The 18367-nt window shown below is 39.1% G+C and overlaps 1 protein-coding gene across 2 annotated transcripts in view; it reads right to left on the reverse strand.

Annotated features, from left to right (window-relative positions):
- Positions 1–5966: 5966 nt before the first annotated feature.
- The window catches only part of cspg5a (chondroitin sulfate proteoglycan 5a), a 58623-nt gene continuing 46222 nt past the window's right edge, over positions 5967–18367 (reverse strand). Inside the window, exons 4-6 of one of the 2 annotated variants that reach the window (XM_085365865.1) lie at positions 16299–16455; positions 13190–13246; positions 5967–6134 (exon numbers count right to left, since the gene is read on the reverse strand). In XM_085365865.1, coding sequence (XP_085221991.1) covers positions 5967–6134; positions 13190–13246; positions 16299–16455 — 382 coding nt within the window. The remainder of the gene's footprint in view (positions 6135–13189; positions 13247–16298; positions 16456–18367) is intronic. The other variant, XM_085365866.1, reaches the window with a different exon arrangement.

The following is an 18367-nucleotide window of genomic DNA, read 5'->3' on the forward strand; positions in this document are numbered from 1 at the left end:
CATACAGAGAAAAACCCAACAATTATATGACCCCCTATGACCAAGCACTTTGGCGACAGTGGGAAGGAAAAACTCCCTTTTAACAGGAAGAACCCTCTGGCAGAACCAGGCTCAGGGAGGGGCGGCCATCTGCCACGACCCAACAGACTTGTGACATGCAAGTCTTTGAATTGTTTTTAAATTTTTGTTTTGTGTTTCTCTTGAAAGACACTATAAACTAACACTAAAATTTGACGAGAGTCATGATGAGGACATTACAAAGTACAGTGGATATTTCAGCTGGACAGCTGTGTTGGAGAGGATTAGGTTTGTCTGAAGAGATTGCAGGGTGCAACATTGAACCTAAAGTGGAGTTAAGAGCACTTTTAATGCTCTGATATTCTACAGTCTATTTCTAGATGACCGTAAAGCTGCATAAGAGTCGCTTAATCTGCCTCATCCATCCGTGTGTGTGTGTGTTTGTGTTTGTGCGTGCGTGCGTGTGAAGGCAGAGAAGGCTGGAGGTCACTGCATTTGGATCTCGTCTGCTCAAACTGTAGCCTCAATGTGGGTTTCCATGGCAATGACGCCCTCTGTCTGAAGATGCACAAAATCACTGCCAGCAGCAGATAAGTGAGAGTGAAGAACAGAAGGAGAGGAAAGAGAAGGGTGCGCGTATAACGGGAAAAGGGTTAGTGCACATGGAAAACACACATCCTCATGCAGGGCTAATATCTGCTTTAACTCAACAGGTTTCAGTCTTTTCTCAGAGGGATCAAGGGGCAGACTGTTAGCATCTTTCTGCTTAAAATCAGTCTCACAAAAATCTTCCAAGCTCCTATTATCATCCCACATACAGTGAAGCTTTGTGGAATACTTTGCGGCTCTGACCCTTGCCCTCGTTATCTAATTCCCTTGAACAACACAAACAAACACGACCTTTATGTATTACATAAGGGTACAGCTGGGAAAACATTCATTATTTTATAATACTGCTTCCTGATTTTGCAATAAATCATGTGTGCTTCTATTCAGCAATATTCAGGGTTATCTGAACTGTAGGTGTTTTATTTAATAGGACTTTATTTTGTTTTAGTTTTTGTGGTACACAGCTTTACTGTTTCCCATGTTTAGTGATATGTCTGACATTCCTAATAGTTTTTTGGATCATCGGATCATCTTCAAAAGGTTACTCACTGAAATAATTTGCTAATCCCTCATAATTGTGTACTACAGCTCTCAATTGAAAGCACTGGAGCAGTGTCCGTTGTGTCCTTGGGCAAGACACTTCACCTGTTGCCTACCGGTGGTGCCAGTGTCCGGCAGCCTCGCCTCTGTCAGTGCGCCCCAGGGCGGCTGTGGCTACAATGTAGCTTGCCATCACCAGTGTGTGAATGTGTGTGTGAATGGGTGGATGACTGCATGTGTAAAGCGCTTTGGGGTCCTTAGGGACTAGTAAAGCGCTATACAAATAGAGGCCATTTACAGCTGTTAACTGTGAGGAAGAGGATAGCACTGACAGGATAAGAAGAACTTAATGAATTAAATTATATCATTTACTTATTTGCCTTAAGAAAACAACGCTCACACTAAAGTTGTTTTTATGCCTTCTCTGGTATTGAAATGGTTTAGCCCCATAGCGCAAATCCAGTAGGCGAAAAGAAATAACACCAGACTATGAATGCTGCCCTGGAAAACCAACATCAACTAGTTCTGCATCTTGTCCAAATTCAGGTCAAGAAATGGTCCCCAGTTGGTGAGGTTCTCAGCATTTACTGGCTCAGGTCTACAAATTTAAAACCTAATGAAATCATGGAACTAGAACTGCGTCACTAGAACACACCCAAGTGCAATGACAGTATGCTTAAATAGTCCCCATAGAGACAGCATTTTGCAAACTGCTACAGCTACATGTGGATTATCCTCCTAATACATGCAGTAATGCATTTTCAAATGTATCTGCTTTAATCTTACCACAAAAAACAAAGATTTAAAGGTAAAGTAGACAAATATCTGTTACTGAATACTGCCTGAAAGGAAAAGATGCCACAGCAATGAGTAGGCATCACAAAGATGAAGACAAAAATAAACCAAATCATGAGAAAGAAAGAAATATTTAGCTGCTATTCTTTTGGATTGATCGTGGAAATCTATTATCCCTTTTATCTGCATTTTAGTTGCCATTAACTGAAGAAACATGCCTCATAAATAAGGTTCAGTCTGTCACAGTGTTACTCTCAGAGGGATGACGGCACCTCCCCCACCCTCCCTCGCTCGGTAATGTAATGCCCACTTGTTGCCATGGAGTCCAATGGTACTTTTGCCTTCACTTGCTTCAATTCAGAGGACCCTCCTTTAGTTTGTGTGCGTGTGTGTTTGAGCATGTGCAGTCATGTGCTACTGCATGTGCCAGCTTCCACAAGTGTGTATGATAGGCTGGCAGGAATAAAGAGAGTGATAATCACTGTTGCTGCTGTTTTTGTAGCTCACCGACTGCTGTTTCCTATTCTGTGCTTTTAAAAAGTCTTTTCATATACTTTTCAGGGGCTGAAATGCTCTCTTACCCCCGATCTATTTATTTGAAGAAAGAGAAGGGCATCCAAACCTTCCCCCACTCTCCACACAGCAGCACCCATCCAGCCTGGGAAGGATCCACCACAATACTGCTGTTTAACCCGTCTTTTTCTTCGTGATCCAAAAAAGAAACCTGACAAAAGGCTGCAGGCACTCCAGCCTCATCTGAGACCCAATCAGGGTCTTTTACAGCTCTTGGTAAATGTGTGTTTCGTTGTTACTGTACTTTTATTCTTGTGGAAATTACTTCACAAAAGTCACAAAAAACTGTCAAGATGCAACCCATAGAAAAAAAACGAATGATTTATGAATTTTCTCAAATGTAAAATATCAACATTTTAAAAGTTTAAACCCCCAGAACAAGAAAAACAAAGGAAGCTGTCACCTAGAATGATTTCAGACTTACCTTGACTGGCTTTACTGATTTTGTTGAAACTAAGCTTAAGACCTGACAAGAACATGCCTTGAAACACACAATACCTGATTTTGTTCAATCATTTCCAATCAAAAGGTTCTGTGGCTCCATCCATAAAAAGACCCTTCAAGGTCCTCTTCTTATGCACTTCTGAGCAACTTTTAGCACTAATGCTGATTTGACATTGCAACAGCCTTTGAATTTAATTTAGAAGAATCAGATGAAGTCACAGGGAACAAAAGTTTCCTAATAGTTTATGTGACCAGTCACAATTGTTTTGGTTCGGACAAAAAAAGTGAGCCTGGTTCAGGTTGTTTGTGCTGACTCTGAGGGATGAATTCAAGGTGTGCAACAACTGGTGAGAATAACAATGGCTTGTTCCTGATGCATCACCTTTAGGTGTGGACACTGCAGGATCATGAAGATCATGTCAGTCTGACACAGAGTGTTTACTCTCTGCACACGCATAATTGGTGAGAATAAGACTTAGAGGAAGCTGTCGTCACATAGCAGGAGTGCTGAAAGTGGCACATGCTCACATAAAGAGAAACCTGGAAGGGCCGTGGCCAATTTTAAATGATGCATGGTGATGTAGAAGGCTTTATATAAAGTATGAACGCAGCCTTGGGTAACCCAGTGGTTCTTGGAACCACATTGTGAAGCCAGTGCCATTTTCATGTTTTGATACCAGATGTGATCATCAAGGTGTGGACGGTGTTTGCTCATATGTTAGTGACTAGACCGATGCTCTGTACATATGCAAGTGTACCTGTGAATATGTGGGGGCATCTGAAAAAAAAAAATACAAGATTTACTAAAGTAGAGCTGAAACATTGGAATTGTGTGTGAACATTGAGGGATTATTTTTAAGAACTGTCTGAAAAATAAAAAATACAAATATTTTGTCAACCAAAAGCTATTGTAATAATTTCCTTTGTATTGCACTGTTTTTTGTCTATAGCAGATTTTACGGTAAATGTGAATGCAGCAGATGTGGGGGGTTTTCATCCCGAAGTGTTATTTATTCACAAGCGTGAGCATGTCTGCATGGTGTGTGTGTCCAGCTGGAAACAGGGAAGCGTCTCTGGAGGCAGGAAACATGCAAAAGCAGCAGACTGGTTCCTGGTGTTTGTTGTCATGATTTATGTGCTGTGAGGGCAATTTTTGTAACAGTAGACCAAAATGCCAGTAACATCGTCAAATCTCTGATTTTTTATTTTCATCCATCTATCTTTGTAATAAAAAAAAAAAAAGCAATTTCTGCATCCAATGTTTTTGTTAAGGTCAAAATCTTACATGTTGAAAGTTCCTACATCATCAAAAACACAATTTATTTTAAGTTTATTAACCAGTATGGAACAATTAACCCACCTTTTCCTCCAACTTCCATTTCATCTACAACTCTACTTTTATTTATATTTGTCTGGAATAAACTAGATTACACACATCCCTCAGGATTGACTGGTGTGTATAGTCCTAGAATTTATCATTCAAATCCTGGTGTTTTGTTCCCACCCTAACGTCCAGCCTACCTTAAAGAGCTTTCTGCTAAATATTGTTAAATTACAGAAATCACAAACTTTTAAAAATTCTTTGTTTGTTTGTTTTTGAAATTTTACACTAAGGTTAGAAAATCATAATGACCCGTACAGGAACAAAGGTCATCTTCTTCGCCTACAGCAAATCAAACAATTTCAGTCACTACACAGAGGTTTAACTTTTACCTAAGTTTGCAGTTATATTCAAGGCATACCACTTAAACCAGGATAACTGAGACACCTCAGTCTACAGATTAAGGCCATGGGATGTGTGTGAAAGCTAATAGGTCGAGCTGTGATTTCTTGTGAAATATATGTCAGCATCTAACAGCCACTTAGGCTTATATGTGATACTAAATATCAATATTAGACATAATCTGTGCTTTTTGAAAATAACTATTAATTGTTGTGAAGCGGATCAGACTCCCCAACCTGACTGCGTAACCAAGGAAGTACATTTATGACAAGGACTGAAGAAGCTGCGTTCAAAGCCATGCACAGAGCGTTGGAATTCAGGGGTAAGAAAAGGGGGAGGCGACACTGAGGTAAAACACAGGACCCAAAGAGGTCATGTTAAAAAGGTTTATTTCAACAACTGTCTGAATCTTGTTTGTTTATTCTCTGTTCGAAATCCCAAAAAAGTACAAAAAAAACCAAAAAAACAAGTACATCAAAGGATTAGAAATCACATCAATGAAAACCAAGACACATTGTGTTGCTTCTTTTAAATCAATCCAAGCATTGTTTCTCCAATATTTATACATACTCACTGGATTAGTCAGACAAACATCAAAACCTCTCAGTAGCTTTATCTTAACTTTTTTTTTTTTTACATTGACGTTTTACGTACGTTTTAAACTTCTGTATGATTTCTTTCTTTTTACAAAATACACCAATGCAGGCAGGGGGAGGGTGTGTCTATGTGTGTGTGTGTATACATATAAGTGTGGCTATGTCGTCATCTTTTCACAGTGGGTGTATGCTTCTTATGTGTGTATGTGTGTGTGTGTGTGTGTGTGTGTGTGTGTGTGTGTGCAGGTAAGAAAGATAAGGGACAGTAGAGTGACAGCAACAAGGGGGTAACAAGGGGCTGCGAAACAGGGGTGTGGCTGGATGTAAGGGGGTGTTGCAGGGCAGCAGCAGGGTGCAATTGGTGGGGGTGGGGTTACTTTCACCTGGGGCAGTGACGGCGGCGATGGTCGTGTATGATTTTTGCGGCGACTTGGGGCCGCTTTGTGGCAGTGTTGCCGTGTTGGAAACGGGTACAGACTGTGTTGGTTGGCTGGTATATTGGCTGGCTGGCAGGCTGGCTGATTGGTTGGTTGGTTGGTTGGTTGGACCACTTAGGTGCACACGGCAGCGGATGGACAGCAAGCAGGGAGGGGTTTGCGGGCACCCATTGCCGGCGCACCTTGTCGTTTTTCGATGTTGGATTGATGGGTTGCTGGGGTTGTTTTGTTTCACATCATGTTGTTCTGCAGTGAGTTTACCTCCGAGGAGTTCTCCTCGCCCAGGACCTTGTGGTTCTCATGTTTGGGGGTCAGAGAGTTGTGGATGTTGAGGGAGTCATCCTCCTTGGGCGGGGCCTTCACCGGGTCCTCCAGCTTGTTCTGGGAATTAGGATCATCCTACCCAAGAAGGGGTGGAGGAGGAGTGGGGGAATAAATTACAGTTAGAACCAAAGAAATCAATCAACCATCAGTCTGATTTTTAGTTACAACCCTGCTTATTGGTCGAGAACTGCCTCTGAGTTCATTTAAACTTTCTGCAAAAGAAAAGAGTGGACTTTCTTTATCACGAGGATTCTTCAGCAAACAGATTACCAATCGTTCCATATTAAGTAATTCTGTATTAACAATTTATGCCCAATGCCAGCATTCAGTGCCAGTTTAGGAAATATTTTGTGCTTTATGTACCAAGGCAAGGAAAGAATGTGGAGGTTGGAGTGGCAAATCGATATATGGCTACATCCAGCCACTATTCAGTAGTTTACATTATTAAAACCCACATTTTCCATAATGTTGACCAAGCATTTTTCAATAGTTTTTCAGTGAGACACACTCACCATAGTGTATTTTTCAGAAAAATGAATTCATGATTCACCCCAAGCACACAGATTCTGAGACGTCAGCACTGGCACTGAACCTAAATATTTATTTTACTGAATCATCCAGTACTAACATTCCTATTCTAGCTACAAACTTAAAGAAAACAAAAATGAGCTTTGGCTCAACACATTTTTGATAAGTTTTAATTTGTCTTTAATTTCATGCATGGAAACAAATTGTCATGTTCTAATGTGGTGCTTTAATGGACCACACTGCTGCTGTGTTTACCTTTTTCTTTTGCTTTTAAAGTTGGATCTAATGAGTTCCAAAAATAATACAATCAGTACTACATCAAATAATACATAAAAGTAAAGATAGGTATTGATTGATTGATTGATTTTTTTGTCTGCACTTAATGGTTAACTGTGAACTGACATTTATCAGTGCTTGGACAGAAGAGCACAGGTGTGAGAGGTGAAATAAGGATATACTCAAAACAGCAAAATATAAATGAAAATGCGTTATGTAATTTTAGGTTTTCACAAGCGTAGAAGGCCGAATGCCCTTTCTTGTGTGTAGAGCATGGGAAGCTGACAGATGCTTTGTGCATATATCAGTGTACGTGTGAATGTGTGTGGGGGGCTCTATTGTGCCAGATCGGCACCCTGAATGGAACAAAAAGTTCACTTGAATTTATGTATGTGTGGGAGCTCTGTGTGACCATGTATAAGCGTTTAAGATTTAATATGTATTTTATCCATGTTTAAAAATAAAATGCAAGTGAACTGCTCAATATGGGCATTCATTGATTTTTCTTTAATTTCGTGCACTGAAACAGAATCTCAGCTAAATCTTGTGTCATCTTGATCAGAATTGTGAAATAATGATGACTGAATTCGATTTACCTGCCACAGGTTACTGGAAACATAAAGCAACAATTGTTAAGGTTTAAGTAGCAAGAACCATTTTCCCCCTTGTGACAGGAAAACCTATCTGCCATGAAATGAAACCAACATAAGTTTTGCTGTGATGAGTATACCGGTATATTCAAGTAGGTTTTGGGACCAGTCACAGAGAAACCGGTCCTTGACACTCTGGCAATCACCAGTTACTAGGGAAAACTGTGTATTTCCCGACTGGTGAATGGTTGCTGGCAGTTGCTGGGAAATCGGTTGCAACAGCCTCAGTTATGCAGGTCTAAAGACAAGTCAGGGACTCCCTGGCAACTACACTTGCCAACATATTCTTTGTTAGTTGACGAGTAGTTGCTGACAGTGAAATTGGTCATAAAGAGATATACAGTACTGCACCAACAGCCTCCTTGTGATTTCCTTGGTTGCTAGTAGATTGCCATAGTTAGCCCTAGTTTGCAGGTAAGATGTCTTAAAGATGTCTGCAAATACTCAACTTACTTGCAGAGCTGAGAAAGTGCAACACAGAAAACAGAGAAAAAGAAAATGTTTAGCTTCAAAGTAAAAGTTGTCTTTTAAAGTTGCAGCACCCTTTTGAAACATGTTGGTGCAATCAAAGCAACTGTAAGGAGGTTTTTGATCCAGCACGCTATTTGTGACCAATTTCACCTAATGACAGCCAGCAACCTCCAGCAACCAGTTGCCAACTGGGAAACACACATTTTTCCCTTGCAGCCTCTGAATACCAGGGGCTGCCACACTTCAGTCACACTGGCTCTTCTATAGGCCTGTGTGGCTAAGGACTTAAAATGTCAGCTAGATTTGAAAATTGCAATTATAAGGTGAGCATCCATAATGCATGATAATTCTTCACTTTAACCTCTTCAATCTGAAATTCATAAGCAAAATAGAACATTCATAACATTTAGTATACAGCCTATATAATATTTTGTGACTAGTTTAAAAAACGCTCGAATGCTATCATAATGTAAGCATGTAATAAAAAGGTTGTAATTTTTAGCATTTGTGAAAATATTTACAACTAAAAGTTTTATATTGGAAAAAAATACAATAATCTATGATAATCAGTTTACACCTATCTTCATTAGAGTGTGTTATAAACAAAAAGTGATTGCAGAAAAATGCTGGTGAATTGGTTTGACTTTGGATTTGTAGTAAAAACTTTAAATTCTGCAAAAAACACACGTATAAGCCTTTAAAAGCTGTCAGAATGGTGAAAAATACCATCAGGAAAAACAGAAGGTATTGAAAGCAAAAATAATTTTAGTAGCAGTCATTTCAGTGGTTTAAAAGCTCTGCTGTTTATCATGCTTGGCTGGTATGTTGTGTTTGGTTGAGGCGACACTGAGGTGAGCTGCATGAGCGACACCATCCACCCGCCCTCCTTACACCTTCAGGCAACCCAGGAAGCACATGCACATCCACATGCAAAACCCTTACAATACACCCCATGGACAGTGATGACCGCTCATGCAGTGCACCCAGCGTCTTCCTGCTTCACCTCCACCGTGACCATTTAGTGTCCCAAAACACAAGAAAATGAACAAAAGTAAACTAACCCTGTTTGATTATCTGTGGGTACCACCGTCATACATACCCACCGGGGGAGAAAACTGTTGTGTTTTAGAGGTTTCAGTTTAATTCATCTGAATTTAATTAAGGTCAGAGGGGAAAAATTGATTGCAGAGTCTATTTTAGCTCAGTTTTCCAGCCTCTTAGCTTCCATTAATTTTGCATGGCATCATCGACCCTAGTGAGCTGAGGCATCCTGGGGCGTCAGCCTGAGCCTCTCTGTCACACTCACAACCGCAAGGGTGCACCCATACAGGCAAGCACAAACAGAGTATGTCGAGATAGACACATTCATTCAAACACGTGCGCACGCACACATCAAATTCCAGACCCTGGGGCCTGTGCCATTCACAAACACCCCCTAATTGAATGTTTGTGTTTAAATTCAATGGCACTTTTTTAGAAAGGAAGAGCAGTGAGAGCATTTACCCGATGGCTGCTGGCCTAGATAGTAACTTCAGGCAAGACGTGTGGATACGTCACTTCCATGGTTACGGGATAGGGGCCCTCTTTCCTCCCGTCAGCGTGAAACTGTAAAATGTTTGTGTTTGTTGGATTTCAATGTTTTAGTGCATGGGTGGAGAGGGGTGTGGGCATTGAGTGGGCAGCAGTCACAGAGTCATCAGGACTTTTGAGTGGGTTTCATTTTGGGAGAGTGGGAACAGAGAAAAACAGGGCTTTGATGATGATGATGATGATGATAGAGGCACATGGACAGTTCCTGACGTCCTTCTCTTGTGTACTGGATTCCAATTTAGTTTAATGGTCCTGCAAATTGCATGAAAGCTTTGGGAAATAAATGAATATTGCACTTAAGATTCATTTGCAATCACTGTAATTTTAATATAATAAAACTTGATGTTAGTCTTTCTGTCTTTCAGTTATTTCCTGTTTTACTTAGTTTTCTCTCAAATCTTGTTATGCTTTTGTTCCTTTCCCTCCTTTCAGATTGTTATAACTTTCAGTCTGTGCCAGATCTTCAATGCTCCTCATGTATATGTCTATAAAGCCTCCCTATGTCCCCTCCATGTGTTTCACTAGTCCTTGTGTTTCGGTTTTTGGACCTATTTTGGTTTCACATTTGAACTTTGTGTTTCTGGGTTTACATCACCATTAAGAGTCCTGCATTTGCGTCCTCTCTCCACCCCTACCTAACCTGACATAAATACTCTTTGGTCATTATTAAATGATAAATCCTAAGCCTCTCCACACTTGCCCTACTCCCACACTATTTATGGTTGCCAAAGTCAGAAATATTTAAATAATAAACATAGAGGATTTTTGTTAAGTAAAAGGGTAAATATGTTTTGGATCTTGTCAGAGACCTGAATTTAAGGATTTAGTGTTTTAGCTACAAAACATTTTGATGGTGTTGTATTTATGTATCAATATTTTCTTCAGTTTTTTCTCTGCAGCTGATTAACAGTGTTTAAGAGTCAATACACCTTTGTGTGTTTTAGCATTAGCATTATGCATGAACACACATCATATTAAAATATTTGTACTGGAATGCATGTGTGTCTGCTAATATTTGCCTGCTTGTATTAAAAGGAATCCCACCACGCATGTGTATACATAGCTGTTTGAGTTTACTGACTGATGTTTGCCCCTGAGTGGATATGTGTCTATATAAGGACTGTGCAGAGTTAGGGGGAAGCACAGGGTGAGGCAGGCAGTCGGGACACTGCACAATGCGGCTGTGACTGTGTGACTAATCCAAAAAGGAATAGCATGGCAAGCATCACTCCCACATCCTGACTTGGATCTGAATATGGAGTATTTTGAGTTTTAATCATATGCTACATTGTATGCATTTTATCAATTCAATTCAATTTCATTTACATAGTGCCAAATCACAACAACAGTCGCCTAAAGGTGCTTCATATTGTAAGATAAAGATCCTGAAATGATACAGAGAACCCCCAACAATGAGATGACTCCCTATGAGCAAGCACTTGGTGATAGTGGGAAGGAAAAAACTCCCTTTTAACAGGAAGAAACCTGCAGGAGCAGGCTCTGGGAGGGGCAAACATCATATAGTCTTATGTCTTTTAAAGGCCTGTGCTGAAGTGGTGTGAATTCCCCTAACGAAACAAGTCACTGAATAGGAAGTTGGGTCTTACCAACAAATAATTATTAGTAGAATTAATCATAAAAGAACAATTTCTTTGGATTTTATTACTGCAAATGGTTAAGTACCTGTATGCACTCACACTTACCTTTTTATTATTTATTTATTTAAGTGATTCTAAAGCTGCGTCCTTTCTCGAAAAATTTGGACAGTCACATGAATCATAGCAACAACAGTTCACCGCTGTCACAATGACCTACAGAGAAGTCAAATTTAAAGTCAGAAGTTTTCAACTATCTACTTTATTATCGAGATCAAAGATTAATCGCAGAGTTTGTTGTTTTAAGACCACATGGATCACACTCTGCACAAAGGATCATAAGAACGAAATCATTTTTAAAGAGAGTATTTAGTATTTTCTTTGCTGATTTACACATCAAACCTGCAGCCTTTGCACTTCAGGTTAATTCTGTTATGATAAGTCAGTCTGAGAGCCAATTCAGTCAGTGGAAATGAAATCCTCTTAGAAATTACAGCCAGCTCTGCCTGGTCAACTCATTTTCTGTGTGGAATTTATTTAGTATTGACAGAAAACAATTTCATTTCAGGGTTTGCTGCAGAGAAAACTGTGTGTCTGGACTCTGCTGAATTTCTGTGAAGGGAAGATTAGGGACAAGTGGGTTCAATCTACCACGGTGAATGAAACACAAAGCGTTCTATTACTGCCGGGAAACTTTGAGTGTTTTTTGTGTTATTGTGCAGAAATGGCATTGTGTGAGGGGGTTCAATTTCTCTGTAAATTCGTCTTTTTCTGAATGGTATTTCTTCTTCCATTAAAGCCTCAGCATGTGTGCCTGTGTGTGTTATGGAGGTGGTACAGTGGCTGTCTGGACATGTGACAAGGACCTCACAAGGTCAGCAGCTCCTTGTGGCAGCAGCGATGCTGTTTTTATGCCTTTGTTAGACTGGATTTTTTAACTTCTAGGCATTGGATCTTTATTGCTGGAGGAACGTAACCAATTTAAATGCTATGTGTTACAAAAAAATGCTTAAAAAGGGTTAAAGGGCTACTTTAGTATCTCACTTTCATAAAATTTCATGTGACAGATTAACAAAAGAATAGTCAGATTAAAGCCGGCATGTCTAAAATATTCTCTTTTTTCTGTCTTAAAAACTGAAAATAAATGAAGCTTTGCATTCAAAGAAGACATTACTCCATTTTCATGAGCTAGCTAGCAATTTTTTTTCAAAATCTGGAAGTAGAATATTAGTGTAAAGCCCCTCAAATTTGAAATATATATATATATATATATATATATATATATATATATATATATATATATATATATATATATATATATATATATATATATATAAATGTGCCTTACACTCGCAGGGCCTTCATGAGTTAGTGTGACCCACGAGTCCTAGTGCCAGTCTCAAGCCTGGATAAATGGGAGGTTTGCATCAGGAAGGGCATCTGGTGTAAAATCTAACCAATCTGATCTGTCCACTGTGGTGATCTCTCAGAAAATAAGGGAGTAGCCAAAAGTAATTACCTACACAAGTCAAAATTAAATGCTTTTTTTTTTTGCCCTTTAAAAAACCTGTCAGTTTAATGCTACCAAATAAGTTATATTTGCATCCATTTGGCTAACACATACTAACACTGCTTAAAAAAACAAAAACAAAAACAAAATAAACACCTGAAGACCATAAAAGCTGGAAAAATAAGGGTATTATATAAAGCCATACTTTTAATTCTTATTAATATTAAATGGAGCCCAAAGTTTACCAAATGTAAATATGTCAGGTCAACACTAAATATTGGCTGTCTTTGTTAATTTTAGTTGTGTGTTCTGCTCTAACATAGCATGTTTTTCTGACTTTACTATCCGTTTTTATTTTGGCTTTTATTGATTTTGTGGGTGGGAAAGGCTCAGATTGATTCACTGATAGTTGAAAAGGGTGATTGACAGGGCCACAGTAACAATGAAAGAGCTGTTTGGGAAGGCGGAAGAGAGGATCGGGACTATCTAACATTTGGGATTTGATCTTACCTCACAGTCGGACTCCTCTTTCGTCTTACACTCCCAGGTGTATCTGCTCATGGTTTTCTGAGGGGAGGGGGATGGGGCAAAGGGTTATACTCCTCAAAAACCATACAAGGCATCCTCAGAAAGACAGATAAGGACGGACAGAGAAAGAAGGAGGGTGAAGCGGAAAGAAAGAAAGAGAAGTAGCGAGAGGCACGGCAGATCAGAGGTGATACAGAGAGATTAAGTGGCAAGAGAGGCAGAGGGAGAAGAGGGAGGCAGACAGGAAGAGATAGAGACAGATAAAACAGAGAGAGAGAGATGGAGCACTGGAGACAGAGACCAATAGTAGGAGTAACTAGACTTCCTCTCGGATGTCAGCTGATATTCCCAGCTGGCTACAGATGCGGACTCTGGTGCTGCCTGGTTGTAACTCTGTATCACCACAGTACGTACAGTTTTGGATATTTCTGTTCAGGTCTCAGCCTTCATAGCACAGACACTGCGCTGTTAGTTTGGAAGGGAATTCAGGGTATTTGCTTTATTAGAGGATTATTTGGGGTTTATTTGGGGAAAACTGGTGAGTTCGTGTGGTTTTTGGTTTGGGTAAGTTCATATGGAAAGGTCAGTTTTGTATGTGGTTGGCAAACCTGTTGCAAAATTAATCTGGGTTGAATAGTAGTTGGAAACTTTAAGATAGTGTAAGATACTAGAGAAGGAAATCAGTTACATAAGTAAATGATTTAATAATCACTTGCAATATTTTATATATTCTGATTTATTTCTTTTACCCTTGGACACCCTCACTCTCAATAGCACTAGCATTTTTTTATTAAACGTTCATTCGAAACACTGGAAATCTTAATTCAGAATACAAATATAAATTAATAGACCTGCAGGATAAATATGTGAAGCCTGACATTGCTACGGTGATCGTAACCCAGCCTTGTGCTTAAAGGTATATTTTTGTAAATAAATATTATCCTTCTCACCAAATACTGTGATGGAAAATATTTGCACAACAGTCCTAAAGGCATTTTTACATTTCCATGTTTGCTAGCCTGTGGGTTCTTTTTTTACTGTCTTCTCTGGCAAATTCCTGCATTTCTTGGTTCATTTTCACCAGCTAACTATAAGTCAGTGATATGTATGACACTGCATCAGAAATGTGTACTATACATAATCGTCAGAATTATGTGTAGATCTCACAGTGTAGCTTAAATTGTGCAAACAGTTTACAAATACTATTCAACCCAATGATGAGAGGTAATTTGCAGGGTTTGATGGGTTGTCCTGAGTTAGGAAGGAGAGCTAAGAGACGATGTTAGAATACGATGATGGGTTTTTTTTTTACTGCTTTGAGTTTTTAGATATTTCAGGGTTATAAATGGTAAACGGTATTTAGGTGTGGTTACAATGAATGGTTGTGACAGTTTTCCATCTAAAAACTGCTAGCCTATGCTGTCGCATAATATTAAAGATAATCATAAAGTAAAAACAAAAAAACTAAACAAAACAAAAAAACCCGAAAAAACCTACAAAGTTGTTAGAGGGTGGTACCACATTTTCAAAAGGTTTAAAATCTGAAAACAAAACAAACTCTTTACCAGTTGTAGCACTACAACTACCCATGCTGCTACAACGTTAGCGTTAGCTCTACAAGCTACCCATGCTTCAGTTAGTGAGGTACCTGTCGAATCTCTGCTGCCTCCTTCAGGCAGCAGCGAGACGTTGCATCTCAGATGTTTATCCTGATAACCCCAACCATGTCCAGGAAATATCCCTTAAAAGCTTACCTGGTTCTGGGATTCCTTTCCCCATTTTCTCCTCCCCCAGAAATCCAGAAAACCCTCCCATTTCCCCGCCCACTTTCAGGATAAACAAGTCAAGCAGACAATTTGTTAAAAGTACAGATTTCTTAGCAGCAAAGCAAAGCTGCGGTGGCTGATATGGCCACTGGGTGGCGCATATTAGCGACAGAGCAGGCATGCCATGACATCCTGATGCAAGAGGTGATCAGAAAGAGATGGGATAGGGAGGGGTCACAGAGGGGAGCTCAGTTACTCCTTGGGTATTTATTTCTATGATTCATTACAGTCCATAATTCAATTCAATTCAATTCAATTTTATTTATATAGCGCCAAATCACAACAAAAGTCGCCTCAAGGTGCTTCATAACTTAACAGCAGACATCTAAGTCCACATATTTGTAGCTTGTCAGTGATTTTGAGAACAGCATTTGTATGACATGCGGGACCTTTGTGTTGGTTAATGAGAAACTTGTTTCACATTGTAAAGACATTGTAGACATGACGATCCACAACAGGAAGTGTTTCAAAAAGGCGTATTCTTCAAGTTTCAATCAAATTAGCTTTTCTCATTGTGTTAAAATGATAATTGAAAATGCAGTGTGTAGATCTACAGTTGCTAAAGGTCCTTGACTATCTGTGCAGATATTACAAATATAAGTCAGGACATGACTTCATTGTCATGGGTACCGTATATAGTACAGAACAGCATATTTTCACATGTTTATGCTCTTTAACTTGAAGTCGTGTTAAATTTAAATTTTAAAATGTAAGAATTGAGAGATTTAATGCATTTTTCTTGTTTTTCCAGGAATTGAAATGTATATATGGGATGAAATTCAACTTGCAGATGATGCAAAATAGCTTCTAATGTTATGTGAGTTTTCATCTTGGTTCATTAAAATAAGAATTTGAGGTATTACAAAGACAAAAAAAACAAACAGGAAAACCTGTAGAAAAAAAGAGTGTGATTTGTTTGTGATAAACAGGCTCAAATTTAACTTCAAAATTAATTCATGTGATATTCTGATTAATGGATTAAATTTGTTCTTAGATAAAATCCTATGAATGTGAGGGTAGAAATTATTAGAGTGCATGGATGCCCACTCGCTTTTATTGCATTTAGATTTCCTGCAGTATTTTAGAAAACTCCCACCATTCTTTATTGCACTATGACCACTCCCATCCCCCTCCTTTAGCATTTCACACCTCGGAGTATTGGAGAATACTCATGCCCATGCATTTGGAGGAGAGTCGAGGGCCCGGGCAGGATTTGGGGGAGATGCAGAAAAAGGGGTGAGAGATAGAGGCGAGAACCACGTTACCTGACAGATAATGTTATCATAGTAAGCCAATGCACGGGCATGAGGGACGTTAGGAGGGGTGTCGCACAGTTTCCTTACATTTGGGTGGGAGCCCTCAGCGATGGTGGACAGCGAGAAATTATCATTGTGCTGCTCCGATGAAGGCCGGTACTTACTGCTGGGCATCAGAGGATGGGATGGAGAGGATGATGAGAAAAAAGAAGGAAACAATTAGGAGAAGAAAGATGGAAAAAAATAAAGATGTTGAGAAATTCAGAGAAGGAAAGAATAAAATACAGAGCACAGCAGCGAGGTCAAAGATGAAAGTGAAAAGATGTGAATTTGGGAGGACAAAAAAAGAAGGTTGGAAAAGAGCGAAGATGAGGAAAGAAAGAATGACAGTAACGAGAGTAACGGTAGGAAAATTGCAGGGCCAGGTTTGGAAATGTAAGTTGCCAATTTGAGGATCCAGCAAGTAAAAAAGGGAGATGCAGCAATGATGTGAAAAAGAAAAGGGCATTAGGCGACAAGAAGAAGACAAATGGAGAGATGGTAAAACAAAATGGGATCATAGGAGAAAATACCAAAGTATCAGTGGAGGAAAAAGTGAAGAAAATGACAAATTTAGGGAAAGATTACATTGTTGACAAAAAAGATAGAAGGGGAGAGAAAAAGCAAGAAAGCAGCATTAGTCAGACAGCAAAAGATTAGGACTTCTGCTTGTCAGAAAAAATCAGACACAAACATTTTATCTGTGATGCAACGAACTAAGAATAAAAGGATACCTGGATCAGTCAAAAGACTTCACCTTGACTCACATTTGACCAATGATTGTTTAAAACAGGGAAAAATCCAAACAAGTTAAAAACATACTTTTGTGTAGATTCGCTTTTTCTCAACTCAGCTGACACGACTGATGCAACTGATCTGTGTTAATAAAATCTAGGAAAATAAAAATCTCTACCATACAAATACATTATACACATCCCCCGCCACAATATGAAGCAGTATCGAGTCTTGGACTGTAAAAATATCTGGTGGTTACAGGTTGCGAAAAGTCTGGATTGTCCACCTACAACATCGTTCAAAACCCTGCAAAATGAAACCTGCTGTTTTCAATCAGCAGTTTTCAGAAAGGAATTAGAAATGCGAGCACTGATGTAACAATCTTTTATTTAATCAGACACTAATGGGGTGAAATTACCTGCTTTCACACATCACTTCCCTGATCAGAACATGGATGTAGGAGGAAAAAAAATCATTATTCTCCTAAAGAAGCAGCTGTATATTGGCTATTTTCAGCAAAAGGCATGCAAAATCTGCACCAGGTCCTAAAATTTTTAATGCTCTGATGTTAGATTTTTAACTGTTTTACTACAGTTTTATTGGCTTGATTGATTATTATTTTTTATTTATTAGCATTTTAAGACTATTTTTGTCACTGTTACAATAAAAAGCAGTTAACTACTTCTGGCTGCTCCCCTATTCACAAGGGGCTGCTACAGCAGGTAGCTCCGCATGTTTGATTTGGCAGATTATTTACACCCAATGCCCTTCCTGACTCAATCCCAAAGGGATTTGTATCTCCTCCTGGGATGGAACCAGGGATTCATATGGAATTGCACAAAAATTAAAAATCAAAAAAACAAAACAAAAAAAACTGCCTTTTAAAAAAATGAAAGAGTAAATAAATTGCAGCTAAAATCTAATATTTTGTTGACCCATCCATCCAACCCAACTTCATCTGTGTATAGCTCAGATTTCCTTTTCTCCTCTGATGATAAGAAACATGTATTGAAAATTCCTGCAAAGTGTTTCTTTTTTCCATCTTACGCCATAAAGGAACATCTTTTTACTGTATGTTAGGTTACTAAGCACACACAATGGAGCACTGACGACATATGCAGTATGGTTTAAACTATGGCGCTTCTGTCATTCACCATCTAATCTGTCTCCTGAAAACGAGGTGTACTGCTGTGAAACAGACACAGATACACTCTGGCTTTTCTTTCATCTCAGGAGAGAAGCAGCAAAGAGGAATTCCCTTTCTATTTTCTTCCACTTCAACTTCTTAACTCAAAGAGATGTGT

The sequence above is a fragment of the Diplotaxodon limnothrissa genome, linkage group LG11 (assembly GCF_057381915.1).
Source record: "Diplotaxodon limnothrissa isolate DT_005_m linkage group LG11, D_limnothrissa_male_GT1.1, whole genome shotgun sequence".
Lineage (NCBI taxonomy): Eukaryota > Metazoa > Chordata > Actinopteri > Cichliformes > Cichlidae > Diplotaxodon > Diplotaxodon limnothrissa.